The 20,993-nt window shown below is 38.5% G+C and overlaps 1 protein-coding gene across 2 annotated transcripts in view; it reads right to left on the bottom strand.

Annotated features, from left to right (window-relative positions):
* The window catches only part of LOC117450140 (copine-9-like), a 155,273-nt gene that overhangs the window by 10,180 nt on the left and 124,100 nt on the right, over positions 1–20,993 (bottom strand). For both annotated transcript variants that reach the window (XM_071203849.1, XM_071203848.1), the window contains 5 exons: positions 19,028–19,209; positions 17,419–17,546; positions 11,670–11,772; positions 10,855–10,912; positions 2,117–2,190 (listed from right to left, as the gene is read on the bottom strand). In XM_071203849.1, the coding sequence (XP_071059950.1) occupies positions 2,117–2,190; positions 10,855–10,912; positions 11,670–11,772; positions 17,419–17,546; positions 19,028–19,209 (545 nt within the window). The remainder of the gene's footprint in view (positions 1–2,116; positions 2,191–10,854; positions 10,913–11,669; positions 11,773–17,418; positions 17,547–19,027; positions 19,210–20,993) is intronic.

Below are 20,993 nucleotides of genomic sequence, written 5' to 3'. Positions count from 1 at the left end.
CTCCCCAAGCTCAAGACACGCCCACCGCCAAGCGGCAACGCACGCCGCCGTGTGTAGGGGCCGTAAGACCTTCAGAATCAATTGTGCGGGCCTTGTAGCTTAAAATAAATGGCAAAAAACTGTTGCGTTGTCAATCAGATTTCGAGTTGGCAATGCTGGCAAACACTAGCATGTGTAGCGACCTGCTAGCAACGGAATCTGTAGCTTCCTTGGCGACCTGCACAAGGTCAAATATTTCCGTTTAGATTTTAAAGCAGTTTTTTCAACCCACAAAAGAGGAGAAATGGATTTGGTGAAGCTATCGCAGCCGGGGAAAGGGTTTGTCCGCCACTTTCGATTCACTAACTACGAGCGGTACCTTCGCTCACAGTCTCCGAGGAGGAATGCAAACTCTATTGCAGTGCTGCGCTGAAAGGAGCGTTGTTGAATTGCGTTATCTGGGATTCTTGCTTTGGTGATGGCATTCATTCTCGCTACATTATATACCTGTCTGTGATGAACGCCCTGTTATACCGTGTTTCTGTACAATATCAATGGTTTCTATAGCTGTGACGTCATAATGATGGTATTAAGAGGTGGATTCATTCAGGTGGGAAACTACTGATGGTGTGAAATGCATTGATGTTTTACAAAACAGTTTGTATGTCTAAGTTACTTCTGAGTCAGGAGTAGCAAAACAAAATCAGAAACTTAGAAGTGTGTAGTAATTTTATGATACCCTCATGCCTTATAATTGAAATTGACACAGTTGAAATAGACACGGTGAATAGCCTCTGCTACCTGCTAGAATTACATATTTATACTTAGATATCTCCTCGAGTAGACATTATGCATTTATCTTTCTAAGTGCTCATTTTTCATTATACCCTATGCTCTGCCACTTTCCCTCTCCTACTACAGTAGAATATAGGAATAAAAGATAAATCCCACTTGTTGTGAGACGACGAGGCTCCATTACAAATAAACCTATTTTTTGCGTATCAAGTCATGCGGGGGGGTTTTCCTTTCAGCGAGGGCCCACCCCGTGCCGATCACGGCCCCACATCGGTAGGGGTGTCCGAAATGAGGTGCTACATCTGTATACACAAATTCAAAAGGACATTGTTATCACAGGCCATTGTATTTGTGTTCTCAACTCTGGCTTTTCCTAAAATTACTATTCACTGTTGTCCCGCGGTTTCTGCTCGCTCCTTATGAAAACTCACAGCAAAACAATTTGAAGAAAGAGCTGGCTTTTTGTGTGTGTGTGTGTGTGTGTGTGTGTGTGTGTGTGTGTCACAAGAGAGTCACTCTTGTTGAATTTAACTTTAATGATGGATGTGAAAGAGCTTTTGAGAGCAGACTGGGGAAGGAAATGTCTTGCTAGTTTTCCGACAAAAACATCATTTTTTTTCAGCAAAAAATGTACTTTTTATCAATATGTATTAAACTGTGTTGGTGAAATGAAATACTGGACGACAGAAGTTGACGTGGAACTTATTTTTGTCCTGGATTGTGGTAAAATTGACTTAAAACAAAACCACTTGTCAAGGTAAATCATACTACCATGGCTTGGGTTAAAATGAGTATGTCTATTGCAGACTTACACACTGTGCGTACGTTACGTGTTTTACGTTGTTGACGTAAGTGAATGATGTGAGCTAATATTAATTTTCTACTATTACAGCCAATTTTGATAAACCTGTCCAATATAATGAGAAAAATGTGAATTCCATTGTAATTTCATTTGTTTTAGGTTGTGGAGTAGTTTTTTGCGTTGTACTATTGTTTTCTTTATATCATTTTGATAGAAGTTACATTTTAATATATGAATTTCAAATATTTAAATGTGCTGCATGCTGCACTCCACGTAATGATGTATGCAATGTATGTGAAATATGTGGGATTAAATGAGTTAAACTTAGCCCTTTGGTTTAGTCTTGGCCCATGGACTTTTGAGTGGTGTGTACTAATAACACCAGAGCCCACCATAGCTGGGTACTGTATATTGCATGAGGCAGTTCCCAGTGTGAGTCTGTTGTGAATGCCAGCCTTCTTCCTACAGGGATAACTCCTGCTGTTGACACAAACATGCTCAGGTCTAACCTGCCACGATAAACAGAATTATGGTGAGTACCTGTACAATGTCTCTGTCCGCAAGCCGCCCTCTTGAGGACACTCTCACCTCGTCTCCATCCAGCTCCTCCATAGCTAAAAGGAGAGAAAGTGACAGGGAGAGAGCATGACTCAAAAGTGGAACCACCGAGGGAGAACTTAAAAGAGGGTACAAGATGTTCTTTTGGATTTCCACAACATATTTGCTGAAGTGGAACGTAGATTTAGGAGTAAGAACAGGTATTCAGCAGGGAATGATTGGAACACTTTGTATATACCAACAAAGAAAAAGCCATTTCTTAAACAAAACTCATTACCCAAAATATTCCTGGCCACGTCTGGAAGTTCAATAGCTTAAAGCAGCACTTGCTCTTAAATTGCGCTTTGATAGAGGAGTCATTCTGGCACAATAGCATACAGTATTTCCTGCATCTGGGAAAAAGCATGGAGGTGTGCCGCTGTCATGGGAAATTGGCTTGGCATAAAGAGAGGTTAAACCTGCAAAAGAGCACTGACAAAACAAGAACATATTAGAGGGCCAAATTTTCCTTTTTTGAAGAAGAAACAGGATGACATTTCGAGAAACATGCTGATCTCTCCTAGGATTTATAAGGCCTCCACTTTGTATGATAAATCTCTGACTAATCAGATCAGATGCATAATGTAATCACGCCATGGCAAAACAATAATGATAAGAAAGACAGACTATTGTGCTGTTTATTTGTGTTTGCAAAAATGCATGTGAACTACAGAGAATAACACTAAAGGGGACATTGGTTCAGCTGCTCAAGTGGTTTCCTGTTTGCCCACAAGAGTCTTATTAAGTCAGCTAAAAGCCAAGGTCAAAGTAGAATGGTGCCTTTCATTTGAAATGACACACATATTTTCATTCATAACAATGTCAAAGTTGTTGAATTTAATTATATTTAACATTTAAATATATTCAGTGCATGCACCTGCTGCTTCCTGTGGGTCGAGCACTAGTGGTGCCATATCTTGTTAAGAAGGTCCCCATATTAAAAAAACACATTCAGCCTTTTTGTAAGGATACATGCTTTGTGTAATACTGAGGAAGGTTTTTTTAATTTTGTATTTATTTAACCTTTATTCAACCAGATAAAAGCATTGAGATAAAATCTCATTTACAATGCTGACCTGGCCAAAAAGGCAGCGACGTTACACATCATTACACATAACACAGACATATAAAATATAGAGAACACAACTAAGTAAACAAAAGACGAAAAGCAGTCAGTACATTGTGCACATTGGGACAGTAAGGTGCACTACTTATTACTGCAAGAGCAGCTGGTGGTAAGGACCTCAGACAAATTCAATTTAAAACAGGCTATAGGGACAAGTGCCCTCAGTTTGAGGCTTGATTGAAGGTCATTCCAAGACCAAGGACCATCATAAAAAAGACTCATTTTTCCAGCCTCAGTCCGCACAGCAGATACCTGGACCCGTATCCAGGCTCTGGATCTGAGGTTGTCAGAGTCACAAACTGGAGCAAATCTGGCACATACTGTATGTACAGTGGAAGCTTACCTAAAATGGCTTTATACATTAATAAAAAACAATGCTGCATCCTACGCATACTAAGTGAGGAACATCCATTTAGGCTATACAGTTTGCAATGATGAGTCCTATAGGGTGCATTTGATATATAACGCAGTGCAGCATGGTAGAGTGGGTCAAGTTTGGCCAAAACAGTGGGACAGGCAAATCTATAAATGGTATCACCGTAGTCCAGCTGGGACAGGAATAAGCCAGAGACCAACCTTCTACGGCAGCGTTTCTCAAAGTGTGGGGCAGAGATGTGATAGGTGGGTAGCGAAAAAAAAAAAAAAAAAAAAATTCAAATTTTTTTTCACATTTTTTTTTCACATTTATTTATTATTTATACACTGGTGGAATATCAAAACAACGGCCCGCCCGGGGTGCAAAACGTATCAATGAAAAGCGACCCTCTACCACACAAAACAACACCTGTAGATAACCCAATTTGTGTTCTTTGAAATTGAAAAGGATATTGCATTGTGTTTGTTACTTTCGTTGCAGTTGTATGTCTTAAGTGTAATTTGGCATGCTTTTATTTTGAAGGCAAGTTTACGCTGTTGACAGTTGTTGTTGCTATGGAAACAAGAAACGTTTCACAGCGGGCGGAACTTGTCATAAAGTCCGCGATAATAAAGCCCACCCATTTAGAGGGAAGATATGATTGGTCAATTGTACTGTCATTTGACATTACTCTCGTTCAGTTACTATAGCTGGCCCTCTGTAAATTCATAGCTGGACATCCAATCAGCTCCTGTCTTCACAGACTCGCAGAAAGGAGCTTCTTTCATTTAACCCTTCACATTCAAACAGAAACTGAATAGGCAGATTCAAAGGATTTATTTCTTTGGAAATGTTATTTTAAATACAATTTAATCAAGTTATTTTTGGTAAAACTATTGACAAATATTACTAAAAACACATTTAAAAAAAATATATAAAGAAAAATATAATTTGTTTTAATGTTTTTAAATACTATTTTGTAGAATATCTTAGGCCCTCAGAGACAGGCTCGCCACTGGTAAAAATCTCTCATACACACGTGTGAAACGCTCTCACAGACACACACAACAGCGTTGCAGTCGGGAAGAAAAGCAATGTGGAGCGAGAGAGCAAGAGAGAGAGCACACCTTTATCTATTTAATAAAGTTGTACAAAATAAAGTAATAAATCATTCCAATGTGTATTATAGGACAGTAAAAAGTTTAAAAGGGGAGTGATTAGTCAAATATGCATAAATAAAAAGAAAGAATGCTAACTAGGTAACATAAGATAGAATAAACAAGTTTAAATGATTTGTTGTGATCATATTCTAAAGATGTTTGGATTATTGAAAAGTATACAGCTCCCTTTCATCTGAGTGTTGAGAGCTGTATCCATAAATTCATGTTAGGCTCAAAGTAGGGCTGCTCGATTATGGCAAAAATCATAATCTCGATTATTTGGGTCAATAATTGATATCACGATTATTAAAAACGATTAACCATTTACTTTGAAAAGTATGTTTTTAACAGTTGATTACCCTGAACTTTAAGTATAATTAAACTGAAAAACCTATTTAAAAAATAAATAAAATCGTTTTATTTCAATTATGTTGTTTTCATAATCGTTGCAAGCCAAAATCGTAATTGCGATTAAAATACGATTTAATTGAGCAGCCCTAGCTCAAAGTGCACCAGATTGATGCATTCAACTTCAACATTTAAAAAAAATCTTCCTGGGGGTGCATGCCCCCAGACCCCCCTAGAGGATGTGACGTCCACCACCAAATAAAGCAGGTTCAAATAATTAAATTGCATACATTTTATTTTAGTAAACACTGAACGGGTCCCACAGACCCAAACAGCACTCAAAGGTTAAAGGTAGCATATAATAATGTTAAAATGTGCTAAATATATACACTGCAAAAAAACAAAAAAGAGGCGTAAAAGTAGCTCACGACTTGTTTTATTTTTTGAAAGTAACCCTCATCCTAAAAATAGTTGGAGACCCCTGTTGTAGAACGATACATTTGACAATTTTAAGCTTGGCCTACCATTTTATTGGAGCGATGAGGAACAGGTGGGGCTTGAAAAGGCCCACCTGTTCAAAGTGGGGAATGACAGAAAAAGTTTGAGAACCACTGTTCTACGGGATGAAGTTGAAAAACAACATTTAAGTCTGTAAAGTAAGCCAAGAGTGAATTTCAATTTCTTTGATAGAACTTCAATGTGATGTTTAAAGTTCAGATTAATGTCCAACCAAAAGCCAAGATATTTGTAGGTATCGACAAACTCAACAGAGACGCCATCAAGGCTGTCAATGGAGAGGCAAGAGGACGCTGACTTGGGAGCAAAAAGCATTGCTTTGGTTTTCTTACTGTTTATATTAACAGCAGTTTGGAATCAAGAAGCGCATGCTGCAGCGTGATTTCAATTTGGAAACGGCCATATCGAAAGAAGGAGCACATGAGTATACAATAGTGTCATCAGCATACATATGATAGGTAGAAAATTGCATCCGATTATAAATATTGTTTACATATAATAAAAAGAGCAATAGAGCCCTGTGGAATTCCCTTCTCCAAGGTGACAGGGTCAGAGACAGTACTGCCCAACCTGACGCATGGAGTTTGGTCGGTTAGATAACTCTGAAACCAGAAAATGGCATGTTATGCCAGGCTGGGACCTTCTCAATATAACTATGTTATTGAATTACAGTTTCCAGATTTAGAGAGGCTTATCGTCTCTTTCGCAATTATTAGAAGATGTACCTACGTTAAGTAAATTGGCCAAGGTCAGAGGAAGTCCAAGGCAGGTCTTCCTCAGATATAATACAGTTACAGTCGTGTTAGTTAGTGGTTCATATCCAGCATGCATTAGTTAAGAAACAATAAGGATGTTGGTGTGTTGGCTAATGTAAGGAAAATGTATGTGTGGTCATGTGCAAACGTATATAATTTGTTAATTGGATCATTCATATCCTGCAAGACTCCTAAAGACGTCATGAGATAATGACCTTTCCACTGCTGGAACATATTAACATATCAACTATCTCTGCCACGTATGTTTCAAGTGTATGTTCGTGTTTGTTTTACGTGTATAACGCGCACAAGATCTTTCTAGTCTGGGGGGCATTTTCCACGATTGGCTGCTGTGGCAGAAGGTGATGTACTCCATTATCATTTGTTGTTGCGCAACTGAATCATAATTAATCCCAACCATATCTGTGTTTGTGTTTTATTGATCTTTCTTTCTGTGTTAACATTTAAAGTTGGTGAGCCATTAATTGCACTAACAGGCATTATGACCGAAACGAGACACCAACATAACATTAGATAGAATGTGGTGATCTACAGTGTAACAAATGCTTTGGCTAGGTCAATAAACAATGCAACACAAACAGATTTCTTATCCAAAGCAGCCTTAATATCGTCTAAGACTTTCAGACTTGCAGTCACAGTACTGTTCTTTGATCTGAATCCAGATTGCATAGGGTTAAGGATGTTGTGTGCATTTAAAAAGAGCTTTGGCTGAGTAGAAACTAGGGACTCAAGAATCTATGATAACACAGAAAGATTTGAGCAGTGGCGAACCGTCAGGGCCCTCTGTGAGGGCCTAAGATATTCTAAAAAATAATATTTGAAAACATTAAAAAAAACTTTAAAAAAAAAATATTATTATATTATTATATATATTATTTTTACCCTACTTTTTCATTAGTTTTACCAACAGAACTCGATTTAATTGTATTTAAAATAACATTTCCAAATAAATAGAATGTGAAGGGTTAAATGCCGTCTCTGCGAGTTACTGTGAAGACGGGAGAGCTTGTTGGTCCCTCTCTACATTCACAGAGGGCCAGCTATAGTAACTCAATGAGAGAGTAATGTCAAATGACAGTACAATTGACCAATCATATCTTCCCTCTAAATGGGCGGGCTTTATTTTCGCGGACTTTATGACTAGTTCCGCCCGCTGTGAGGTCTATGCAAGTGGTGCAGTGACGCGTCCTAAAACCCGGAAGTAAGCTGTGCTCGGATTCCCTCGACAGAAAGCAACGGGATTTCTCCATAGGGTTTTGGAAAATAGCTCCAAATAAGGTCTGTGGAAAACGAACCTGTTAGATAAATGCACGTTTTGTTCAGCCGGATAATATCCACATGTCTACCCTACTTTTATTAATTTTGAATCATAAATCTAATCGATAGATTTATGATTAGCATAAGTTCGTTCATGATGGCTCACTTCAGTGATAGTGATGACATCGTTTGCAAAAAAATATTAAACAGTCATTTTCAAGATTGAGTTACAATGACAAACTGCAGTGGCAAAGAATCAGCTGCATGACCCGCAAGTGCTTCATCCAAAAGGACAGGAGGATGGACTTTGTGTTTCAGTGATTTGATCATCAAAGGTAGGCCTAAGTCATTTTCAATGTGGGCTGCTGTGCCGACTTAATTCATTTGTAATTGCTACTTGGCTGTGGGTGCCCTGTCATGATAGGTGTTTATATAAATGGTGTTGTTTTGTGTGGTAGAGGGTCGCTGTCATTGATATTCCGCTGAAGTATACGCTGTGACGTAATAACTCTTCTTTTTTTCGAGGGAAGGGGGGTCAGAGGGCCTAGGTATAAAAGTCACGGCTCGCCACTGGATTTGAGATGGGTCGATAGTTATTCATCTCCGTGGGATCACCAGCTGTCAAGAGGGGCGATACCAGAGCTTGCTTCCACACAGCTGGCAGTGTGTGAGTGGACAGGGAGAGATTACAAATATCAGTTACTGGTTGTGCTATAATCTGAGCTGCAATTTTTAAAAAGAAAGGGTCGAGGCCGTCAGGCCCGGCAGACTTTTTAGGGTCAATTGAGTGCAAACCCTGTAAGAATTCAGAGACTGAGAAAGAAGCTAAATCAAAAACAGGGGAGTCCATCTCTTGTCTAGGGCTGAGTACGACCATTTAGAGAATCATGCCTTTGCTCATCAAAAATGGGACCAGCCTTTTTGAGGTGAGCATTGAAAGCATTAGACATACCATCTGAATCTGAAATAAAAGAATCACTGACCTTCAGTTTTTGTGGGAAACTAGAAACCTTCTTGTTCTGAAGTGATTTAATTGTTTCCAGAATTTAGAATGGTCATTAAAACAATCAGTGGTTAAGCTCAGATAGTAGTAGTAGTAGTAGTAGCAGTGAATACTGCTAATAATGATTGCAATGATTGCATTGATTGTGTGACCATCTATGTTTCTATGTTTCATGTTGTCGGTGGACGTTTGATTGCTCTTTTTCTGCTGTGTTTATTGTGTTTGTTGTATTTTGTTACTGTTACTGTTACTCTGGCACAACAATTTCCTTCGGGATGAATAAAGTCTTATCTTATCTTATCTTAATCAGCTTTAGCTTTTTTAATAAGTGGTGAACATTTATTTCTGAGGACATGAAAAAGAAGCCAGTCATCAGTAGTGTTAGTCTGTCTAGCTAAGGACCATTGCTTATTTCGATCATGACTGAGATCAGATAGTTCTCTAGTAAACCATGGAGTGTTCATATTCTTAACTCTGAATTTCTATGAATTGTCTATGTCTATTAATAATCAATAAAAAGTGTTAAAGAATTGGACAGCAACATCGACAGATAGAATTAACGCTATGAAGTGCCATTTAACCTCCGCCAGATCGTGTAGGAACGCCTGCTCAGAGAAGTGTTTGAAGCAGCGCCTGAGCACCATAAGGCCCTTGGCTTTGGGCAACGTAGTGCTCCTAACGCAAGCAATAGTGCAATGGTCACACATACACAGGTATGTGTCAATTTTTTCCACAAACAATTAGCATTTTAGGTCACTACTGTCGAACAGAAAATATTTAGGTAAAAGTCAAGCCACGGTAAAGACTTTGAGAAACTCTTCATTGACATGTAGTTGGGGAAACAGAGGTTTTCGGCTTGTAACCCATTTCCTTTGGGAGGGGTTAAAAAGAGCATGTAAAAGTCATCCAGCAATGTCCAATCACTGCACAAAGATTTTGGATTGTTTTAAATTATATTTATGTTTAAAAACAGCTCTCGGGTTGCTTCGGGTGAGATCAAAGTCGTTTTTTTTAATAATCTGTGACATGGCTAAATAAGAAAGATTATTCTTGGTCTAATAATTGCATTACAGTTTGATGATTGTGAGGAACATTTATGGGGGAATCTGTTTATTTAAGTTTATTAGCTTAAGGCAGGGGTGTAAAACTCAATTTCATCGCGTGCCACATTAGCATTATGGCTGCACTCAAAGGGCCGGTTGTAACTATATAAATAAAATATACATATATATAATTATATAAAATAATGTATTATGTTACATTATTGCCTCTGAATTGGATTATTATCGGATAGGGTAATAACTAACTACGTTTGAAAGCAGAAGTCCAGGGCAAATAAGTGCAAGTCTCTTCCGTGCGCATGTCACAAAACGAGATGCATTGTGGGAAATGTAGTTTATGGGCAACTTGCTTCTGTAAAGTGGCATGTAACCGTATAATAAACGTATTCTATTCTTTGCATGCTCTTGCGGGCCACATAAAATGAAGTCGAGGGCCGGATTTGGCCCCCGGGCCTTGAGTTTGACACCCCTGGCTTAAGGTTTATGGCATTTTACAATGCATAAATTAGCCTAGCGGCCATGTCTTTTAATCTTACTTTAATTTGCATGCACATTTTTCAGCCTAATGTTAAAAAAGAGAAACTTTTATTATTATTATTATTATTTTCTTTATAATTATTATATTATATTCTAATTGTAATGGAGCTGAAGCTTGAAGCTGACATCCACATATTTGAATTCTGTCTCTGTGGTCCGCCTTTGGTGAAACCCAATGATAAAAGTAGTGGAGAGAAGCTATCGTGACAGAAAACAAAGTAAAGATTATCATTGTTTTGTGTTTGCGGGTGGTATGGGGCAGTGTGGCATCTTATACACAATGCTTTTCTTATTTTTGAAAAAAATCCTGACTTTGAATATCGATACAAGATGTTAGATTTCAAGATTTAAGAGCAATCAGATCAAAGTTTTTGTGGTTTTCCCCTGTTAAATCCAAATATAGCTGAATTGGTTTTAGTCCTCTCCACTGCATGACTGTGACACTGACTAAACGTTTGGTCTTCTGAAGATGAAATGACTCCTCAAGATTGCTCATGATGACATGAAGAATGATAGACCTGCTCCGAAAGCAGAACACTCACCATCAAACTCAGCAGGTCCAACACCTACGATGATTATGGACAGGGGGAGTGATGAGGCCTGCGCAGGAGACAGAAGAAAGACCACCAGTTCATTAATAATACCCTTAGATAATATGAATGGATAAGCTTCAGGTGAATCCACTTTCTACAGAGCTACATTATGCTGGTATCCTGTAGTAAGCATTGTGTTGATTCAGATGTGTTTTTAAATCTAAAGGGGAGGCTATTACCTGAGCCTAAACCAACAAGTCCTTTTATTGTCCAAGCTGTAACTCTACATGACACAAAATCAAAAGTTGTGCAAATGGAGAAAAGAAAAAAGATACAAATAATTGTATCATTATTAGGATGAAAAAGCTATTGGGACGTAGAAAAAAACAATTATTGACTTTTAATATGTCTGCATGACAAGAACACATCACTCAGAAGTGACCTAATTAGATCAGACTCCTCTCAAACTCTAATTTGACATTATAAACAACTACTATAGATCTCACTACAAAAGTAAGATCAATTATGATTAAAGCAACAACAAAAGTTTCCTTTCCCTGGTGGCATTCTTCAAGAGAGAATTTAAGTTTTATTTCTACTGTTTTTCTGAAGTACAAAGTGCTGGAACATGACAACGTATTTGTATCCAAACATCAGTATCAGGAGACACTGATAGCATCCATCAGTGTCTGGTGTGTGTGTGTGTGTGTGTGTGTGTGTGTGTGTGTGTGTGTGTGTGTGTGTGTGTGTGTGTGTGTGTGTGTGTGTGTGTGTGTGTGTGTGTGTGTGTGTGTGTGTGTGTGTGTGTGTGTCCATTTACTCACATTGACCACAGCCTCTTTGGTCTGGACCATGTCAGATATCACTCCATCTGTGATCATCAGCAGCACAAAGTACTGAGAGCCATCTGTAATCTCTGCTGCACAGCTGGGACACACACACGCACGCGCACACGCACGCACGCGCACACACACACACACACACACACACACACACACCCAGGTCAGAGCTAACATTCTGCCTGAGTAGCAGACTGCTAATGCAGACACAAAGCACACCTGCATGTCGGTCTTCACAATGACCCTTCGCCCTTCCTGAAGTTGTGTTCCACATACCGAGTCACGTGCACCCTTTGTATAGTTCTCCTTTCTGCCCTCTACATGCTGACAATACATGATTTAAGGAGAACATACTCCCATAATCCAGTAATGACATCACTGTCTGTGATGGTATAGATTTATCAAACCTTATAGCACAAAATCAACCAACACTGTCAGTACAAAGCAAAGGAAACTAATGAAATAATGAGTGGTCAAAAGATACTATAAGGTCACTAAAATACTACATTACAAAAGTCCTGGATTCAAATAGTTATTTAAAGAGGCTCTACTTTGCTTTCTGGGGATTCCCCTTCCCCGTAGTGTGTTTTTTACGCCTCCATTGGACTCATAGTAACTAGGGCTGCTCGGTTATGGCAAAAATGATAATCTCGATTATTTGGGTCAATAATTGATATCACGATTAGAAAAAACGATTATCCATTTACTTTGAAAACATCAATTTATTGAAAAAAACCCGTTCTAACAGTATGTTTTTAACAGTTGATTACCCTGAACTTCAAGTATAATTCAACTGAAAAAGCAATACAAAAAATACAAAATAAAATCGTTTTATTTCGATTATGTTGTTTTCATAATCGTTGCAAGCCAAAATCGTAATTGCGATTAAAATACGATTAATTGAGAAGCCCTAATAGTAACATCACAATGTAACCATTTCGCTTTTATTGGATATACTTCAACACGTACAGTTGCAAGAAAAAGTACGTGAACCCTTTGGAATGACCTGGATTTCTGCATAAGTTGGTCATAAAATGTGTTCTGATGTTCATCTAAGTCACAACAATAGACAAACACAGTCTGCTTAACTAATACCACACAAACAATTATATGTTTTCATGTTTTTATTGAACACACCATGTAAACATTCACAGTGCAGGGTGGACAAAGTATGTGAACCCCTAGGCTAAAGACTTCTTCAAGAGCGAATTGGAGTCAGGAGTCAGCCAACCTGGAGTCCAATCAATGAGACGAGATTGGAGGTATTGGTTAAAGCTGCCCTGCCCTATAAAAAATGCACACCAGTTTTGAATGTGCTATTCTTAAGAAGCATTGCCAGATGTGAACCGTGCCTCGCTCAAAAGAGCTCTCAGAAGACCTACGGTTAAGAATTGTTGACTTGCATAAAGCTGGAAAGGGTTCCAGAAGTATCTCTAAAGCCTTGATGCTCATCAGTCCACGGTGAGACAAGTTGTCTATAAATGGAGAAAGTTCAGCACTGTTGCTACTCTCCCTAGGAGTGGCCGTCCTGTAAAGATGACTGCAAGAGCACAGCGCAGAATGCTCAATGAGGTGAAGAAGAGTCCTAGAGTGTCAGCTAGAGACTTAAAGAAATCTCTGGCACATGCTAACATCTCTGTTGACGAATCTACGATACGTAAAACACTGAACAAGAATGGAGTTCATGGGAGGACACCACGGAGGAAGCCACTGCTGTCCAGAAAAAACATTGCTGCTCGTTTGCAGTTTGCAAAAGAGCACCTGGATGTTCCACAGCACTACTGGCAACATGTTCTGTGGACAGATGAAACCAAAGTTGAGTTGTTTGGAAGGAACACACAACGCTATGTGTGGTGAATCCAAAGGGTTCACATACGTTGTCTTGCAACTGTACGTGAAGGGGCGGGACATTTCCGACACATTTCTAAGTGATTTACCAATCACAACAGAGCCAGCCAGCTAACCAATCAGAGCAGACTGGGCTCTGGTTTCAGACAAAGGGTGAAAAGAGGTGCTGCAGCACAGGCAGTATGAGAAAAATAAAGAGCTTTTTGAACATTAAAGCATGGAGACATGTCCCAGTAGAGACACTACATACAAATATGAACCTGCAAATGAGCTTCATACTGTATGTCCTCTTTAAGAACAATACTTGGGTAAATGCTCTTTATTACATTCCACCATTGCTTACTACTAACCCAGCACTATTGGATGGGCCTAGGATTTAGGTTATTCATTGCCAACAACTACACTGTGGATATATTGTGCACATGACAATACAACCTTTACATTTCAATTGGAATTTGCATATACTACTGGATACTGCATAGATAGCCATTCCAGCTCGACTTGTTTACTGTTTTGCAACATTAGGGTAAACTAGTTATTTCTTAATTCACATATTTACAAGTCTCTTGTAAATCCAGTGCACAAGTGAACACTGTTAATGTGGTTTTTTTATATATATATATATTTGATTTGTACAATTTCATATATCTGCATGTAAAGTACCACAGCAAATTTGCATATCTTCCATGTTTGGGAGTCACAATAAAATGTGGAAAATAAAACCTAAACAAAATGCTAAAAAAACATTTTAATTACCAACAAAAAGCGTATTTATTTTTGAGATCTTTGGGAATACATCTTTTGATTTAAAAACAGAATTAAGACAAAAATTAAATAGTTTTCCACTCTCACTAAACTAAACATATGTGTGTATGCTGTTTCCTGAGCACAAAACAGAGTTGTTTACTGTACCATAGTCAGCAACAGAGAGACCCTTCAAAAATAATAAGCACTGAAAAACACTGCATGAAGAAAACCATGTGACTGATTATATCCACATCTCCAAACCCATCTGCCATTGTTTCAATCCAGAGCTGATGGTTGGCAGGGTTTCAAAATGTAGGGTGTGTGTGTGTGTGTGTGTGTGTGTGTGTGTGTGTGTGTGTGTGTGTGTGTGTGTGTGTGTGTGTGTGTGTGTGTGTGTGTGTGTGTGTGTGTGTGTGTGTGTGTGTGTGTGTGTGTGTGTGTGTGTGTGTGTGTGTGTGTGTGTGTGTGTGTGTGTGTGTGCGCTGTTTGTGTATTTATTTATAGGAGACATAATCTAATACCAGCGACTTAGCTGTTCCACCTGGCTGAACACCACATTGATCTGTGAATCCATGATTCTCTGTGTGTGTGTGTGTGTGTGTGTGTGTGTGTGTGTGTGTGTGTGTGTGTGTGTGTGTGTGTGTGTGTGTGTGTGTGTGTGGGCATTTGGCACTATGTTAGATGTTACTTGTGTGTGTTTCAGTGGGTGATCTTTACCTCCGGTATGCCTCTTGCCATTTGACTCACTCGTATAAACCACAGGGTGGGATCAAAGATAAATCAGTGCAGAGAAACATAGGCTAACATGCTCAACCCTGCTCTGGTCCAACCAGCAGGTCCAGCAATGTTTTCTCTATTAAGCTTTAATCAACATTATTGTAAGTCTTCCATATTGTTGGTCTAAATAGGATTTAAAGGGGCCCTCATACTGTATGCACATTTTCAGGGCCATATTTGTATTTTGTGCCTCTAATGTGACATGCTTAAATGTTCACAAAGTACTTAATTTGTGTTCACCCTCTGTCTGCGGGGTGGGCAGGGGGGAGTGTGATGGACAGTAACTCTCCCTTGAGGGAACTTTGGAATGTTAGCCTTTGCAGACCATTTACGTGCACACAAACCTTTATAACACACTACAGGAAACGGAAAACCCAAAAAGCATTATAGGGGCTTGTTCTGGTACACAATCATTCAATGACATCGATCAGTTCAGTCCTTGTAACTCTCTCTTTGCTGCTACGCTGATCAACAGGTGAGCATGTGGAGTACCAATGGCTGTTTATGATTCAGATCATGTGTTTTGTAATTTTCGCCTTTCAAACATAACTGTCCAAGCCAATCACCATCTTAAACAATGCATGCTCTGGTTTGATGTATGTGCATTATTATGGCAACTACATGTAAAATAAAACAAAGGGTCAATGCTTACTATTGTAAATACAAAGTCCTCGAGCTCACAAAAGCTGGACCCAAAATGGTAATCTTCACCTGTTCTGTTTTCCATGAAACCCTTAATAATAAATGGACATCCTGCCACTGCAGGTTCATTTGCATGCAGATGATGCACCAATGTATCACCGTGTCTAAATCAGTGATCTACTGAATGCTTCCACAAACTGCAGTTATCATTTTACCGACTTAAATTAACTTTGAAGGGTAGAGAAACTTAATAACTTCCCAGAGATATCCTGCCCATTGGGTAAGGAATGAATATAACATTACCCTTGAGAGGCAGGAAATACATGAAAAAGAGGTCTCTTCAGACAGATATCTTGAAATATGGTAAAATGACAAATTAACTTTCCATTCATGGATAACCATTGAAAGAAACATATTCCCTTTATGCATATTTAATTCATTTTAAGAAAGTGCCTTTGCTTCATATTGAGAACACAAATAATAATCTGTATCTGTTCTGGTTAATGGTGACATGTCATACATTGGAAGTTGTTTTAACTCTGTTTACTTCATTAATATCTGGTATTATCGTCAATATCAAACTAGGAATGTATCACTTTCATTAATGTGCTAAATTCAATAACCCTCACTGAAGATCCAGAGGAAGATGTATATGCTTATCAGCTTCATAACCATTCTTGTGCGGCCGGTGGCCAACAGGTGCAAACACGATACGATCGCCCACAACAAGTTCAATTAGGTGGAACACAAAGCAGCTTCAGAAACGAGGCAAATATAAAAACACAAGTGTGCCAGTGTTTAGTATTTGCATCGTTTTTGAAACTGCAGCGCATTTCTCCGTGTGGAACGCATTTCCACCTGTCGTCCACCGTACTCTTGGTACCCACTTTACCTTTTATTCAAAAAGTTATCAGACCAATTATTCAGTGCTCCAATCATTTGTTCTGCATTTGGATAAAACTGCATCTTGTACTCATGATACTGTAGGCCTGGATAATGTTACTCAATTTCACAACACGGCAGAAAACAAGAAGAATGGAACTCTTGTGTTAAGCTTGCTAAACAGAGTCAATGTTATTGTGATACATTGTGTACGTGTGAAAGGCTATCTTCTAAAGGAGATATTGTTTCTCTATGGGGTTTCTATGGAGTCAAGGTTCACTTTATGTTTTATTTACCCTTTAGTAAGCACAACATATCCTCACCCTTTATATGTCAAATGTCCCTATACTTCAAACATATTTTGTGCTAACTCAAAATATTATTATATAACAATATAAAGGCATAAACATGGTATACATTTACATGCAAAGGAATTTTATAAGTTTTTTGGGGCTTTTTCAATCGAACATGAATGCTATTTAGTGATGCTGTAAATACTGTGTACCTGCATTTTACAAGATGAAAACACACTTAACTACAAACAAATGAAGTAATGTGTGACCATTTGTTGGGATAAAATGTGTCATTGAAATAACCAAAAGTGGGACATTTTTATTAGACGGGATGTTCCATGACCGCCGCTGTTAATATTACAAAACAGAAAATATTAGCATTTTTAATCCGGCAAAAACTTTATTGTCAGTTGTGTCTCAAATAATCTTTGATCAAACAAAGAAAATACATTACTCTTGATGGACTGGACTCAGTGTTGGATGAAAGAAAGCAAAATAGAATAATTATACCCAACTCTAACATACACACACCATTTTAAACTTACTTTGCCACTTTGTTGATGACAGGTGCAAAGTTGGTGGGTCCATAGAGCTGCACCGTCCTCAGGCTCTGGAAGTACGCCTCCAGAACTCCCTCGATGCCCACACAGTTTGGATTCTCAGCGTCACCGCTCTGCAATGAAAGAAAACAGCACACTAATGAAGATAGGTGGAGGAAGTACTCAGATCTTGTACTTAGGTTAAAGTAAAAAAAACACACTGATGAAATGTTACAAGTACAATTCTAGCACCCAAACTGTTACTTACCTAAAAGTATGAAAGTATTTGCATTAAAGTGCTAAAACTAAAAGTACTCAGCATGCATAATGGCCATTTTGTAATAATTGTAATTTTATTGCTGGATTCGAATTCATGATCCATTAATGTTAACACAAATTCATAATACTGCCAGGTATCTTAATCAATAATTAAAAACCATCATACTTTATTTAATTTAATGTGTATTTTAATAATTTGAACTTGCAAAGTAACTAGCAACTAATCTTGTCATATACATGTAGTGAGTACCATCATTTATTCAACATTTGTCTGGATTAGAAGCATGAATTAACACAAAATGGAAATACTCAAGTAAAGTATGAGTACCTCAAAAGTGTGCTTGAGTACAGTACTTGAGTAGATGTACTTAGTTACCTTCAACCACTGCTTGGTACACACTTAGTATACAAACATAGCATTCCATCTAAAGCACATAACCGTATACCCTAGTTCTTCCAAATAAAGATATCTATTTATTTGCATTTAAAATACAATTTTAAGATATATTGACATTTTAAGAAAGTACCGTTTTACATGTATAACAGGTGGTAAGATTTACCCTAACGCTAAATGTCCCAAGAAAATATACACAGGAAATTCAAGAGGAACAATTAAAGGTAAACCATTAATTCTGAGTTCTGGATTAAGTTGTGGACTTCGGGTCGTGGCTGAACCTGTCCCTGCGGTCCTGCCTTGGGTCTCGTCATGCTGCTTCCCTGATGGCTTCCACAGGATTGTATTCATCTTCTTATTACAGACACATGCATTTCCTAACATTCGGTCTATATGCTGTAAAATGTATTATTTCTTCGATTTACACACAGAACGTAAATGAAGGCACTCCGAAATAAACGTTTCTCTTTTTAGAATTAGCGTAGCATATACTGTATAATGAAATTGTCTTGAGCTTGCGGTTTATGGATCCTAGTACTCTTCTTTCTTAGGCAATTGGCAGGTTGATCATGTGGTGGTTGTAAAACGCAATATAAACTCTATGTAAAGGTGTTTTGTTTTTTTAAAGACTCGTCCACCTTCCATAAGGTACAGGAACTCACATGAGGTGCAACAGAGGCCAAACTAGTGAGTAAAAGCTGGTTTACAGTTTAGCTTAGCATCCAGCCGTTTTTAAATGATTGCCCTGATCTCTCAGGAGGATGGAAGGAGGAAGTGGAGGGGATGCTGGGAAATTCCCGCTGGCATGGGGATGAGTCAAGTCCTCAACTTGTGCGACCAGCTGTTGCCGCAGCGACAACTTCTGGTTCCAAACCACACCCTGCTATGGTTGGACCGTGTGTGTCTTGTATGTGTGAATTCATATGTTGGTGTGTGTCTTACCAGTGGGAAGCCGTGGGAGATTTTGCCATCAGGGGGCAGCTTAGCTCCGAAACCGTAGGCAGGAAAGAGCTTGTCGCTGTCGTAGTCCTGGATAATCTCACCTACTGCTTTCAGGGCCATGGCATATGCATTCATCTGGTAGGGACTCATATAGTGAAGGGAGGTGGGCTGGGAGGGGTTACCTTGGAGAAAGAAACGCACACAACTCGATGAGTTGAATGATAATTCACCTTCTTTCTTTGTGGTTTTCATCTGCAATTCGAAGCATGTTATGTCACCAGTGGAGCACAGGAGATGATTCATAGAAAATAAAGTACTGCATGCTTTATCTCCTTCTTTCAAACAGGGTTCACATAAGCTGCTTCTTGTATCTGCATTTTGAATAGATATAGAGACATGCAATAGCTGTGATGAAATACATTTAACAGTCCAATTTTAATCAAAGAGTGATGTAAAAAATGATGAGTATGGGGATTTATCAGTTAATGCAATCAAATTAATGTTTAACACATTTACATTTATATGTTGGCAGTATAATTATAATTTACATGTAAACATAGCTAAATCTGACTTCTCCCCCAAGAATAAGCACGTGTGGAGTTTCTTCTCTGTTATTAAACAAGTGCCTTGCTTGAGTGAAAGGGTGGGGGGAGCGGGGAGATTTCATTATCCAGAATAGATGCCTGCTCCTAACGCACCTACCGATAATGTATTCCTCCTAATCCTATCTAGCTTCCAACTGCGCCGCAGGTGTACCCCGTGCTTCTGGATATGAAAATACCAAACGCATTCCCCAAGCCCTGTGCACCATGCACGCTCGACTGCACTTCCCATCATGTGAAAATAAGAGCCTAAATGTAACAATCTATTCAGGACAGCTGTGTGCCTGCCCATCACAATCACCAGTGTATCTGCCATAACAACTGAAGAAAGGTCATGTTACATCACAGATGGGAAAAGGGACAACTGCATTTCCCACTCAAGTGTTACATTTTAAAATCAAGTTTTCTTTCTGTGATCCTTTAAAACAAAAAATTCAAGTTGTCATTTTAGTAGTTTCAGAAAGAGATATACATTTATGAGAATATGGTAATTGGTGGTTTAATGGAGCATTACACAATGTTTTAGGTCCTCGTGTCTTGAGCAAAAATCACTGCAACATTGGAGTCATGCATTAAGAAACACAACCAAACACTACTGAATATAATTCCTTTCTTCTGTGCCATTGCATTGGTATGACCACAAATAATTTCCCGAACTTTAACTTCACCAACTACTGTCATATGGTTTAACTAAATCATCTTTTTTAGATTGTAGTATTTTGCAGCACAAACCTAGATTTTGATCAGAAGATTGCTTGTATTGGTGAGCTACCATTACTTGACCAAGGCAAGGCAAGGCAAGGCAAGTTTATTTATATAGCACTTTTCATCACAAGGCAATTCAAAGTGCTTTACAAAAAATGAAAGACATTAAGCATTAAAAAAGAAAAGCTAATAAAATAAACATTAAAATAAAAAATATATGGATAAAAGTTACAGTGCAGTTTAAGATATGAATAGTTCAATTAAAAGCAGCGACAAAAAAAAAGTCTTCAGCCTGGATTTCAAAGTAGTAAGAGTTGCAGCGGACCTGCAGGTTTCTGGGAGTTTGTTCCAGATATTTGGAGCATAATAACTGAACGCTGCTTTACCATGTTTAGTTCTGACTCTGGAGACAGCAAGCTGACCAGTCCCTGAAGACCTGAGAGATCTGGATGGTTCATAGTTTAGCAGGAGGTCAGAAATGTATTTTGGGCCTAAACCATTCAGTGCTTTATAAACCAGCAGTAGTCGAGTCTACTGAAGATAAAGTTTTATACATTCTGCCTTGGCTCCAAAAACCATTACCTCAGTTTTATCTTTGTTTAATTGGAGAAAGTTCTGACACATCCAGTCATTGATTTGTTCAATGCACTTACTCAGTG

The sequence above is a fragment of the Pseudochaenichthys georgianus genome, chromosome 7 (genome assembly GCF_902827115.2).
Source record: "Pseudochaenichthys georgianus chromosome 7, fPseGeo1.2, whole genome shotgun sequence".
NCBI classification, from domain to species: domain Eukaryota; kingdom Metazoa; phylum Chordata; class Actinopteri; order Perciformes; family Channichthyidae; genus Pseudochaenichthys; species Pseudochaenichthys georgianus.
Note: the sequence above shows the minus strand (reverse complement) of the source record. Positions and strands in the feature narration are given on the sequence as shown.